This window comes from Notamacropus eugenii, chromosome 3, assembly GCF_028372415.1.
Source record: "Notamacropus eugenii isolate mMacEug1 chromosome 3, mMacEug1.pri_v2, whole genome shotgun sequence".
Classification (NCBI taxonomy): Eukaryota; Metazoa; Chordata; class Mammalia; order Diprotodontia; family Macropodidae; genus Notamacropus; species Notamacropus eugenii.
Window position 1 is genome coordinate 40,844,216 of NC_092874.1, and position 12,182 is coordinate 40,856,397.

A 12,182-nucleotide genomic window follows, 5' to 3' on the forward strand; every position below is an offset into this window, starting at 1 on the left:
GATTTAAATTTTTCTTTGTCATATACATAAATTGCAAAATACATATACACAGTTATATTTTTTGTAATTTATATATTTACTTTATGTAATTTGTGTGTTTGCTTTGATAGTGTACTCATATATTTATCTTTTTTGTTCATGTATTCAGAAACAGTGCTTACTAATGGTGCCATTTTTCTTCTTCTGTTTATAGTTGTGTGTTCGTGCAATGGCATCCCTAGACACCATTGGTCCACTGATGAATGGAATGAAAAGGCGCTCAGACACAGTTGGTCTGGCCTGTGAAGCAATTAATCGGATGTTTCAAAGGGATCAAAGTGATTTAGTAGCCCAGGTAAACAGCTCTATTTGTACCGCAAAATTAGAGTTACTGCCAGTTCTCATTTGGTAAAGTAGTTCCCTAGTAGTGCGTATAGGGGTAGTCAGTTCCCATCTTATGAACACTTATAATTAACCAATACAGATAAAAGGTTGTCTTTGTTCCACTCTTATCACTAGAAATTCATCCCTTCAGGGTAGCCATTATTAAAGGGGAAAAATTGGAGGTTTTAGAAAATTCACGAATTAAGAAAATGAGAAGTAAAATAGGATGAACATAAGGAAGAAACTAATCCTAGGGACAGGCTCCCAGCTGTGGTTGGCTCAACTCGGTAGTGCAGCCTCCTGCGATTGTTTATTTTATTGGTCATGTTGTCTTAAATTCCACCAGCGTTTTTAGTGAAGTACAAAATTATTATAAAAATGCTTCTGAGAAAACATTTAGAATTACCATGTTGGTCTTTTACACATTAATGTAAATTGATCCGAAAGGTATGCTAATAAATTTAACAAACAACTCTCTAGTTTAAAAGAAAATGTATACATGACATGTCTTTTATGTTTATATGCTTAGCACGGTGCACTTCATGTTTATTGATTGATTTTTAATTTGCAAATGCAATTAATGCTTAATCACATTCTTAAGCCTAGACAATCTATAAAACAATAAATCAAGAACTGTTCTGTATCATTTTCCATTTTCTGAGATGTAAATACGTACACTGGAAATATAGCAATTGGTTCTCAGAAGCCTTGAAACTCTTAATTAGTTCAATAAGAATACTTTTATCACCAGGCAGAAATAATCTGTACTAGGGAGTGAGATTGTTGATTAGGTGATAGGAAGTCTTCCAAAGGAAACACCTGACCAGGCAAGCCTGGGATGAGTCCCACCCATGGGACATGAGCATCAAGGGAGAAGAATGCAAGTAGACATGGCAAGAGACTTAATTGTGTCATTTTGAATTTTTGTCTCTGGGAAGCAAGAGGAAATGGTCTTCCTCTGGCCACTCTGTAATCCCCTACTTCCTTTTTTTCTTTTTTTTTAATTTTAGACTTAAATACTGAATTTTAAAGATACAATAAGAAAAGAAAAAGAAACATAAACTTAAATATTGAAACAATGCAAGATAAGAAAAGAAAGAAAAGCATGTCATGCGCAGAGCAGAATCTAAGAGAGGATTCAAAATATATAATAAATTTCCATTTCAAGGAAGCCTATATGATAAATACTATGCATTGTGTTGAGAGCTGTCCATCTTTTCTTTGCTTCCTTCTAAGTTTTTTTTGTTCTCTGCTTATGTCCTTTTTACTTTGTTCTCCTCTCCCATATATAGATGCATACATATATAGACAAACTTTCCATAACAAATTCTCTCCTGATCTTGGTTGTTATGTTTGTGCATGTCTCTTATTTTCTTTTGCTCCTGATTGCTCAACTTTACTTCTGCCTGTTACCTTGCCCTCCTATTATTTAACCTACACCCACCCCAAGGATCCCTTCCTTATCCTCCCATAAATTTAATTTAATATTAATAAAAATAAATTTTAAAAAGTTCCCATAAATCTAAACAGCCTTCTATAACCCACTTGAACCTATTCCCTCATCCTCCCCTCTAGAGATCCTTTCCTTATCCTCTCCCCTCTCCCTATCCCCTTAGTTTTATTTCTTTCTGAATTTAGAAGACTTTTCTACTCTGCTAGATATATATATATATATATATATATATATATATATATATATATATATATATATATATATATATATAGTTCCATCTTGAACCCATTCCCAATGAAGGTAGGTTTCCAGAACTAACAACCCTCCTTCCACATCTAATTCCTCTGTTACTTCTTCCTCTTTCACCTCATTTGTATGAGATAATTACTCTTTTTAAGTGTTCCTAAATGGTTTTACTTTTTAAAGTCATATCATACTCAGGTCTACCCCAATCTTTCTTAAGAACTACCCAATTATTAATAACAGTCTTAGACATATGTTTTACATTTTACATACTTAAAAGGTAAACAGTCTGTCCTTATTGCATCCTTTGTATTTAGTTATTGGTATGTACCTTAAATTTCTTTTCACTCTTATATGTCAAATCTTCCATTAAGTCTAGTGAGTTTTGTTTTTTTAACAAAGTCCTAAAAGTCTGACCATTAAATGTCCCTTTTTTTTTCCATTGAGGATTGTGCTTAGCTTTGTTGGGTATAATATTTTTGTCCAGAACCCCAATCCTTTTGCTCTTTGTTTAGTGTTCCAAGACCTGCAACCTTTTAATGTCACTGCTGGGTCTTGTGTGATTCTAATTGTGTGCTGCCATATTTAAAATTTTTTTCTTGTTTCTCATAATATTTTTTCCTTGAGCTGAGGATTTCAGAATTTGTCAGTAGTATTCACATTGGTTTTCCTCATAGTATCTCTTTCAGGTAATGATCGGTAAATTTTTTTCTATTTCTAATGTTTTGTTCTAATGCTTCAGGACAATTTTCTTTAAGTATTTCTTATGTTATTGTATCACAATCTTTTTTTTGTTTTCATTTTAAATTTATTTATTTAACTTTTAACATTCATTTTCACAAAATTTTGGGTTCCAAATTTTCTCCCCATTTGTCCCCTCCCCCCACCCCAAAACACCGAGCATTCTAATTGCCCCTATCACCAATCTACCCTCTCTTCTATCATTCACAATCATTTTTTAAACCATAGCTTTCAGGTAGTCTGATTATTCTTATGTTTTCTCTTCTTGATCTGTTCTCCAGATCAGTTGCTTTTCTAATGAGATGTTTCACATTCTTGTCTGTTTTTTCATTCTTTTTATTTTGGTTTATTATTTCTTGATCTTTTGTAACTTCCCTTTGCCCAATTCTGATTTCCAAGGAGTTAAGATTCTGTATGTCCTTTTCTAATTGGTTGACTTTCTTTTCACTCTTCTTGTTTTTTCTTGAATCATTCTTTTAATTTTTCCTCTCATCTGATTTTTAAAGTCTTTTTTAAGTTCGATGAATTCTTTTTGGGTAGGTGACCATTTGGCATTACTCTTTGGGTAGAAAAGAGTTCCTTTGCTTCAGTGTCCTTCTCTGAAATTGAACCCCAGTCTTCTCTCTTCCCATAGTAACTTGCTATGGTTGAATTCTTTATCCTTTGCCTGTGCACTATTTTTTTATTTGTAGCTTAATTTTTTAATCACCTCTAGTCCTGGGGGATAGTGCCTCTGCCCTCAGGGCCTCATTCAGTTCTCCCCTCTGGCCTGGAACCAGAACCAAGACCTCCAGTCTCCTCTAAGTGCCCACAGCCAGCAGCATCCTGCCTCACTGGATGCATGCTGGTTCCTTCCCACCCAGGGCTACATCTCCACAGCACATCTAGGTCTGGCATTCTTGCTCAACACAGGTTCCCTTGATCTTCCCCAACTCAGATGGCCAACTCCACCCACTTGTTCCATGGGTAAAAATTCCTGGGACTGGGGGCTGGGGCAGCTTCCCAACCCTGCTAACTCTAGTACTCACTGCTTGTGGTTTAAGCTGACCTAGCCCTAGAGGTGTTTACCCTTCACAGGGACCAAATCTGGTCCTGGGATTTTTCTTCATATCTTCTCTGCCTCAGAAAGGACCCATGTTCTGCTCCTACTCTTATTTATTTTTATTGCTCTATATTTGTCCCGAGGTGCTATATTATCTTACTTGTGGGAGAAAATCTTGAGAGCTTGAAATTTTCTGACATACTCTGTCATTTTCCCAGAATCCTCTCCTAATCCCCCATGTTTAGGGTTTCAGCTATTGTTCTCTATTTCAGCTTTCTTGTATATTGAGTAGATTTCTGTGAGCTTCCCTCAGAACCCACCTGCTATTTAGAATGTAACACTTTCCTAGGTGTAGGGTGTGTTCAGGGAGGACCAGTACCTTTGGTGTGATGGCTGCTGAGCCCTTTTCAGAGCTCTTTCCACCTTTGGTGTTCACCTGTTCCACCTAACTCTCTCCTGTGGCTCCAAGCAGTGGCCACACCCCAGTAAACAATTTCAGCAGATGGACCAAACCAGGTTATGGGTAAATTAGGGTTCTCAAACCCATTGGTGAGTTAGGGGGGTATCTACCCCAAGCATGTGAAGACCTCCTCTGGTGGAATGGGTAGATGAGAATAATTTGTTCCAACGGCCATGAAGGCAGCTGAAGCTTGCGATGTGGAGCGCTTAGAGCTTGGTTAGACACCGAAGATGCCAAGGTCATCCACTGCATCCTGAGCCATCGCCGGCCATCTTGACTCTGTTCGTCCACTGGAGTATGTTGACGCTGGAGGAGAGAGTAAGACTGACAACTTTGTGCAACTCTGCCTCACTTAAATCCAGTTTACCCACAAATCAAAGGACAGCATCACCTGTACCATTTTACTGTTATACCTCAAAGTCCTGTGGCAACATGCAAGTGATGAAGCGGCAGGTACAGATACACTGGGAGCTGTAGTCACAACCCTGCACACAGGCGACCCAGGCCATATGGTCGTTTGTCACTGGAAGCAGCAGTGGGACTTGGCAGCCCCCTGCGTGTCGGAGCAACCTTTTAAGGATTGCACTGCTCACCTCCTGGTGTGAGGAAGGGGGCTAGAAAAGGTACCCTAAACATGATCTGCTTACCCAACCCTGGCCTGCTTACTGCAGCAGGTGGGGAATCCCACTATGCAGAAAAAAACAAAAAAATGTACAAAATGTATGGAAACATCTGCAAAGAAGATTCCATTCACCATCAGCACATGGAAAGTGCACACTAATAGACAACACAAAATCCAGTAGATCTGAGAACAGGTATTGCATCCAAATTGCAGCCCTGAGTGAAACAAGGTTGGCAAATGAAAAACCAGCTTACTGAAGTTGGAGCTGGATACGCCATTTTCTAGAGTGGGCACGGTGAAGGGGAACACTGTGAAGCTGGTGTGGGTTTTGCAATCAAAACTAATCTTATCAGCAAACTAGTATGCCTGCCAAAGGGAGTTGAATGAGAGGCTCATGATAATATAATTGCCACTCGCAGGAAAATGCCATGCCACCATCATCAGTGCCTATGCTGCCACCATGACAAACCCTGATGAAGTCAAAGAAAAATTTTTTGAAGACCTAGAGACCCTTATCGTCAGTGCGCCAAAAGAGGGGACAAGCTTGTAATTCTGAGCAACTTTTGTACTAGAGTAGGCTCAGAGTACCAGACTTGGCAGGTAGTCCTAGGGAGAAATGGAATTGGAAACATCAATAGCAATGGTCATTTAATGCTGAAGACTTGTGCATCATATGACCTCATCACCAACACTGTGTTCCGTTTACCTAAATACAATAAAATTTCATGGATGCACCCCCCACAGCAAACATTGGCATCTAATAGACTACATGATTGTAAGGAGAAGAGACAGACAAGATGTGTGAGTGACAAAGGCAATGTGTGGTACAGAGTGCTGAACTGATCATAGACTTATCCTTCTCAAGCCAAATATTCACATTCATCAAAAGTGCTGCCCCAAAGGCAAAATGACTACCAGAAGAATTAATGTCAATAAATTAGAGCTCTTCTCTAAGCATGAACACTTTGCTGCTGACTTGGAGGGAAAGTTGAGCCAACACACAGTTGGCAAACATGAAGCAGAAAAGGAGTGGGCAGCTCTCAGAGATTTGGTGTACAGCACTGCATTTGCTCATCTGGGTCAGAACACTCGCCAACACCAAGACTAGTTTGATGAAAATGTTGGGGAAATTCAGAAGCTGCTAAATGAAAATCGTGAACTCTACAGGATTTACCAGCAGGATAGGTAATCCACCTCTAAGAAGGCAGCATTTAATTCCATCAAAAGCAAAGTGCAAGCAAAGCTTAGAGAAGATACAGGATTGCTCAGTAAGAAGGAAGATAAAATTCAGTTTTGTGCTGATAGTAACAATCCAAAGTGCTTTTATGATTCCCTGAAAGTGATAAGGACTTGATCCTAGAGAGATGGGCTGAACACTTCCATAGTATTCTCAACAGATCATCATCAATCAATGTTGAGGCCATTGACCATTTACCTCAGGCTGAAGTCAGTCCCTCCTTAGCTGAACTTCCAACTGAAGAAGAGGTTTTGAGGGCCATTAGGCTCCCTTCATGTGGCAAAGCACCTGGTGCTGATTCTATTCCAGCTGAGATTTACAAGGTAGGGGAATCATTGCTCATGTAAAAGCTGACTGAAATTTTCCAGGTTATATGGCAAGAAGAGTTTATCCCCCAGGAGATCAAGGATGCCTCCATTGTCCATCTCTATAAGGGTAAAGGAAATAGGTTGTCCTGCAACAATCACAGGGGGATCTCTCTCTTAGTCGTTGCTGGCAAAATTCTTTTAGAGTCCTCCTTAATAGGCTGATCACTTGGAAGATGGTTACATACCTGAGATCCAGTGTGGCTTCAGAAAGGGCCAAGAAACAGTCGATATGGTTTGCTGCCCGACAACTCCAGAAGAAATGCCAGGAGCAGAACGGAGGTCTGTACACAATATTTGTAGATCTGACCAAGGCCTTTGACGCAGTCATGAGGGCTTATGGAAAATCATGTCAAAATTTGGTTGCCTGTAGAAGTTCATCAATATTGTACGTCAATTTCATGGTGGCATGTTTGCCCGGGTTCTGGATAATGGGCAGTGCTCTCATGCCTTCCCAGTCACCAGTGGAGTGAAATAGGTCTGTGTGCTTGTTCCCATGCTTTTTAGCATGATGTTTTCAGCCATTTTGATAAATGCTTTCAATGAGGATGAACCCATTGGCATCAAGGTCAACTACCACACTGATGGCAGGTTCTTCAGTTTGAAAAGGTTGCAAGCCAAGACCAAAGTGGAGGGGAGTGACGATGCATGATGTTCTGTTTGCAGATGATTTTGTACTCAATGCAGCCTCTGGAGCTGAGATGCAACAAAATATGGATCAATTCTCTGCTGCCTATGCTAATTTTGGCCTAATAATTAACACCAAGAAAACACAGGTGGCTCCATCAGCCACCACCATGTCATCCATCTGTGAAACCATCAGTTACAACAATTGGAAAAGTTTTGAATGCTGTGGATAAGTTTACTTACCTTGGTAGTGTACTTTATAAGGATGTACACATTGACAGTGAGGTTGATGCACGCATTGACAGAGCTAGCTCAGTGTTTGGGAAGCTGAAAAGAAAAATTTGGGAGAGAAGAGGCATTAGACTGGCTACCAAACTGAAGGTCTGCAGGGCCGTTGTGCTGACCTCATCGTTATATGCTTGTGAAACATGGACAGTCTTATTAGCTCCATGCCAGGAAACTGAATCGCTTCCATTTAAGCTGTTTTAGGAAGATTCTGAGAATCACCTGGCAGGAAAAGGTACGAGACACTGAAGTCTTTGTTTGAACTGAATTGCCAAGCATTCAAACTATGCTTCAGAGAGCGCAGCTCTGATGGGCTGGTCATGTTGTTCAACTGTAAAATGTATGTTTGCCAAAAAAGACTATTTTATGGTGAACTCACATGGGGCAAGTGATCACATGGTGGCCAGAAGAAGCAATATAAGGACATTCTCAATGTCTCTCTTGAGAACTTTGGATTTGACTGTGCAACATGGGAGACACTGGCACAGGACCGCTCAGCATGGTCTGCCCACATCAGAAAGAGTGCTGTGTTCTTTGAGCAAAGCAGAATTGAGACAGCACAAAGTAAATGCAGGACGTGCAAATTTGGGATATTCACATGGACTATCTGTGCCCAACCTGTGGTAGAGCATTCCTAGCTCGTATTGGTCTGATCAGTCACAGTCGGACATACTGAAACTTCACTTTATCATGGTGATGTCATTTTGGTCCTCTTCGAAGACGAAGGACAATAACCACCACCAACACTTCCCTAGAACAAGAATTTGAGTGTTTATCCTAGTTCTGGGCCTCTTGTTTTGTTAGTGTTTTTTGTCTACGTCCATTGCGTCACCTCCAAATCACACAAAAACTGTCCCGTAGCATAGGAACTACAGCAATAATATTTTGCCTTGTTTAGTCCCCCAGCTCTAGAATATGGACAGGAAGGGGTTTCATTATCTTTTCTTGGGGACCCTTGTTGATTTTTTAATTACTTACAATTCAGCTGGCCTCAGACACCTGATCTTCTATGTATCCAGAAAAATTGGACAAAGTTACAGCTCTACCAATAGTGCTTTAGTGTTCCTGTCTTTCTAGAATACCTTCAGCCTTGACTAGTAGACTTTGTGTCATCTCTCAATTTGCCTGAGATGAAGGTTAAAACAACCTAAGTGTTATTTTAATATATATTTCTTTTGCTTTTGGTCATTTGGAACCTATTTACATTTGCAGTTCTTTTGCAAATGATGTCTTCCTATCTCTTTACCACTTATCTACTAGGGAACGCTTAGTGTTATCTTTTGCTGGCAATTTCTTGCATGTTGTGGATATTAAACTTTTTTTGGTGATTTTTGAAGCAGGTGTTTTTCCCCCACTGTGAACAATTCCTTTTCTGATTATGTCTTTTATGATTATTCATGTAAGATTTAAGATTAGGAACTTTTATTAATCAACCAAAGGACACATTTAAGTTTAAAGCAAGGATATTTAAAGAGTGTAGAAATAGAGAGTGTGCCTGTAATTTCACTGATACTAGGAAATTTCCAAATGAGGAAACTCCTTCCACCACTGGAAGTTGGCATCTTCCCTGTGTCTTAAAGACTCAGATGTGCAGATTTCTGAGAGAGGTACTGTATGTCAGAGGTACTGTGTGCCACGCTATCTCCGTTATGCAAATGCTTTTAAATTCTGAAGTTGTTCCATCTTTATCGGAATTGAATTCTCTTAATTTTTTTTAATGATGTGACCTTTTATATTCAGGTTGCATAATTAGTTTGAACTTGTTGTAGTTTATAGTGTAAGATGTTGGGTTGCACCTAATTTCTGCCAGATTGCTTTATAGATTCCCCAGCAGATGCTGTCAAAACAGCAGTCCTTCTAGAAGTAACTTCTATTTCAGATTTTGTCAAACACTCTACTTAATGTTTTAATTGCTTTTGTTCTGAGGTAGAACTCTTTCCAGCTAAATACATTTGCAATTCTTCTGTATGTAATTTAATCTCTTGTCACCCCAGGCAGCTCCAAACTTGTCCATGGTCATGCAGTTGTTATGTATCCAAAGTAGGACTGGAATACAGATTTTCGTGACTCTAGCATTATATCATGCTGTCTTTTTTCTTTTTAATGTTATTTTACAAAATGAATTAATATCATGACTGCTGAAATTCTGTAACTTTAGAACATTTAAAGTGTAGATCTTGCTAATTCCATCCACAATTTGCCCTTTGAAAATTGGTTACGTTCTTGAGAAGTGATTGTAGTTATTCTGTTCCTATCTTTTCATTACTATTATTTTTCAGAGAGATACCAAGTTATATTGTATGATGTTTCTCATTCGCTCCATCTCCTGAATAGGATTTTGGAGGACCAAAAACAGTCTTAATCTTCAACTCCATGGGGTCTTAATTTTTTTAAAGACACACACACACACACACACACACACACACACACTCACATTCACACTCACTCACTCTGTGATCACCAGGGAGAATTTTAGTGTCTTATTGGGTGATCTGGACTTTAATCTTGGCTTGGTGATTAGGAAGAGGCTGTGAAAACCAGCTGTGATACCACAGTTTGAGTTTGTAATGATAGAAAGTGTAGGCAACGAACAGGTGGTTGTGTGAATAACTTGAGAAAGTAAAAAGTATTCCTAAAAAACTTCTCACTAAAATAGAATCATACTGGTACTTGGTAATTCTCTTAGCATGAGAGCAGTGTAACAACAGGTAACAATGCTGTAACAGTCCAGCAGGCCTTACCAGCCGAGTAAAAATCCTCTGATTTCGTGTTTTAACTTTGCTTAGAGTCTTTTAAAAAAGTGAATGTGTCTTATAGGCCCTGAAAGCAGACTTGGTTCCATATCTGTTAAAGTTGCTAGAAGGCGTTGGCCTTGAAAATTTGGACAGTCCAGCAGCCACGAAGGCTCAGATTGTTAAAGCCCTGAAGTCAATGACCCGAAGCCTGCAGTACGGAGAAGAGGTAAGTGTGTGAGTGACTGTGACCTGGTCCAGTGCTCCAGACAGACCAGAGATTCATTAGTGAATCGTCCCAAGTGGGGCCAGAGAGGAGAATGAATGGATCAGTGCATGTCCTTCCTAACTACCTGAAAACTCATGCCACATTAAAGGGTATTGGTGGAGGATCAATGGATATTTTTTAACTCTAGGTAATACTGTGAGTCTTTGACCATAATAACCACTGTGAATTTGTTTATTTTTTGTTTGGATCTGTGATTTCATCTGTGTAAAGAGCTTCAGATGAGGAAACTCCCTCTCCTAATGAGCATCAGTACCTGCAGGGTCATTTTAAGAAAGTGCCTGGGGCACAGAGAGGTTTTTAGAGGCACATAGCCCATTTATGTCTGAAGTGGGAGCTGAGTCCAGGGCTTCCTGGCTTATAAGGTACATTCTCTGACCAGGATGCCATCCTGTCTTTTACTGTAGAATTGCAGTAGAGAAACTTGTTGCTACTTTATTGTATGGTTTGACAATCACAGTTTTTTTAAAGACCAGAGCACTCATATCTTCTGGTATTTCTGTTAGTAGTAATCAAGGAAACATTTCACTTTTTGTTTGCATTTTTCTTGTGCCATAAATTTTAATGATCTAACTTCATATACTGATTTCAAATAGCTTCAGTAATTGAATTCTTCCTGCATGAGTTGTGTTGTTTTTATAGATTCCTTAGAGTACTTTATACACCATGGTTTCATAGCTTTTCTCCATCAAGGATTTAATGGACTAGTTAGTTAGAGCTTTCCTTGCAGCAATTTTAATCAAAATAAACTGACAAATACCCATTGCATTTCTGTAGGTAAATGAAATCCTGTCTCGCTCTTCCGTCTGGAGTGCCTTCAAAGATCAAAAACATGACTTGTTCATTTCTGAGACACAAACAGCTGGATACCTCACAGGTGAGCAGTTTGGGGCGTTATCTCTTCAGTAAAAATGCCATGTTGCTTTGACTGAATCAGGTCTTGAAAGTATTTATAAAATGGTGTTTTAGGTCAGTCCTGGTCTGCGTAGCAGCACCTTTTCATCATGGACTAGCATGCTGTCATGTAGCCACTGAAGATCAGGCTTTGTTTGTCTTGTTTTTGTCAGAACATGACATTATAAAAGTACATGGGGAAAAATAGTATGTACTTTGTGTAGTAGAATACATACTGTGGTCAATTTGGATCCATTTTTATACACACCACGTTCCAAGTAAAAATACCTGTTTTTCCTGAACTTCTTAGAAAGTGGCACAAGGAAATAACAGACATGACTATCTCTTTGTTATTGAGGATATGAGATCGAGATCCAGATCTGTTGATATTTTAAAAACAAACAAATAGTAACTTCAAACTCCCAGTGGCTAGTTGGGTGTTTTTCAAAGCTTTGGGGAGCAGGGCCCTCCTGAAGGGAAATACCTGGTACCCAAAATGAGAGTCATATTAGAGTCAGGTTAAAAGTTCACTGAAAATGTTATTGTATCACTGATGACATCCTGTTTGTATTTGTTGAGGAGTAACAAGGGGGCATTACGAGTTTGCTGGGCTTTAGGGAGGCGTTTATTGAAGAACAGGCTCTGGTGTGCCCCGTGTAATCACTGAGACAAAGCTTCTCCTTGTATGGGAATGAAAGTTGAGACTGTAGCTTATTTCTTGACAATTTACACGGACTTGTTTGGCCTCCTATGAAAATATGTCCTTCTGCACATGGCATTCAAATGCAAAAACTGGCATAGCTGAAAAGACTGAATGTTGCGTGCATTGTTG

General features: G+C 39.2%; 1 protein-coding gene across 6 annotated transcripts in view; it reads left to right on the plus strand.

The window, feature by feature from the left end:
- DNAJC13 (DnaJ heat shock protein family (Hsp40) member C13) overlaps positions 1-12,182 on the plus strand; it is a 122,866-nt gene that overhangs the window by 104,012 nt on the left and 6,672 nt on the right. For all 6 annotated transcript variants that reach the window (XR_011976605.1, XM_072651331.1, XM_072651329.1 and 3 more), the window contains 3 exons: positions 194-334; positions 10,256-10,399; positions 11,234-11,333. Coding sequence is in view for 5 of the 6 variants with exons in the window: in XM_072651331.1 (XP_072507432.1) it covers positions 194-334; positions 10,256-10,399; positions 11,234-11,333 (385 nt within the window). In the remaining variant the exon portion in view is untranslated. The remainder of the gene's footprint in view (positions 1-193; positions 335-10,255; positions 10,400-11,233; positions 11,334-12,182) is intronic.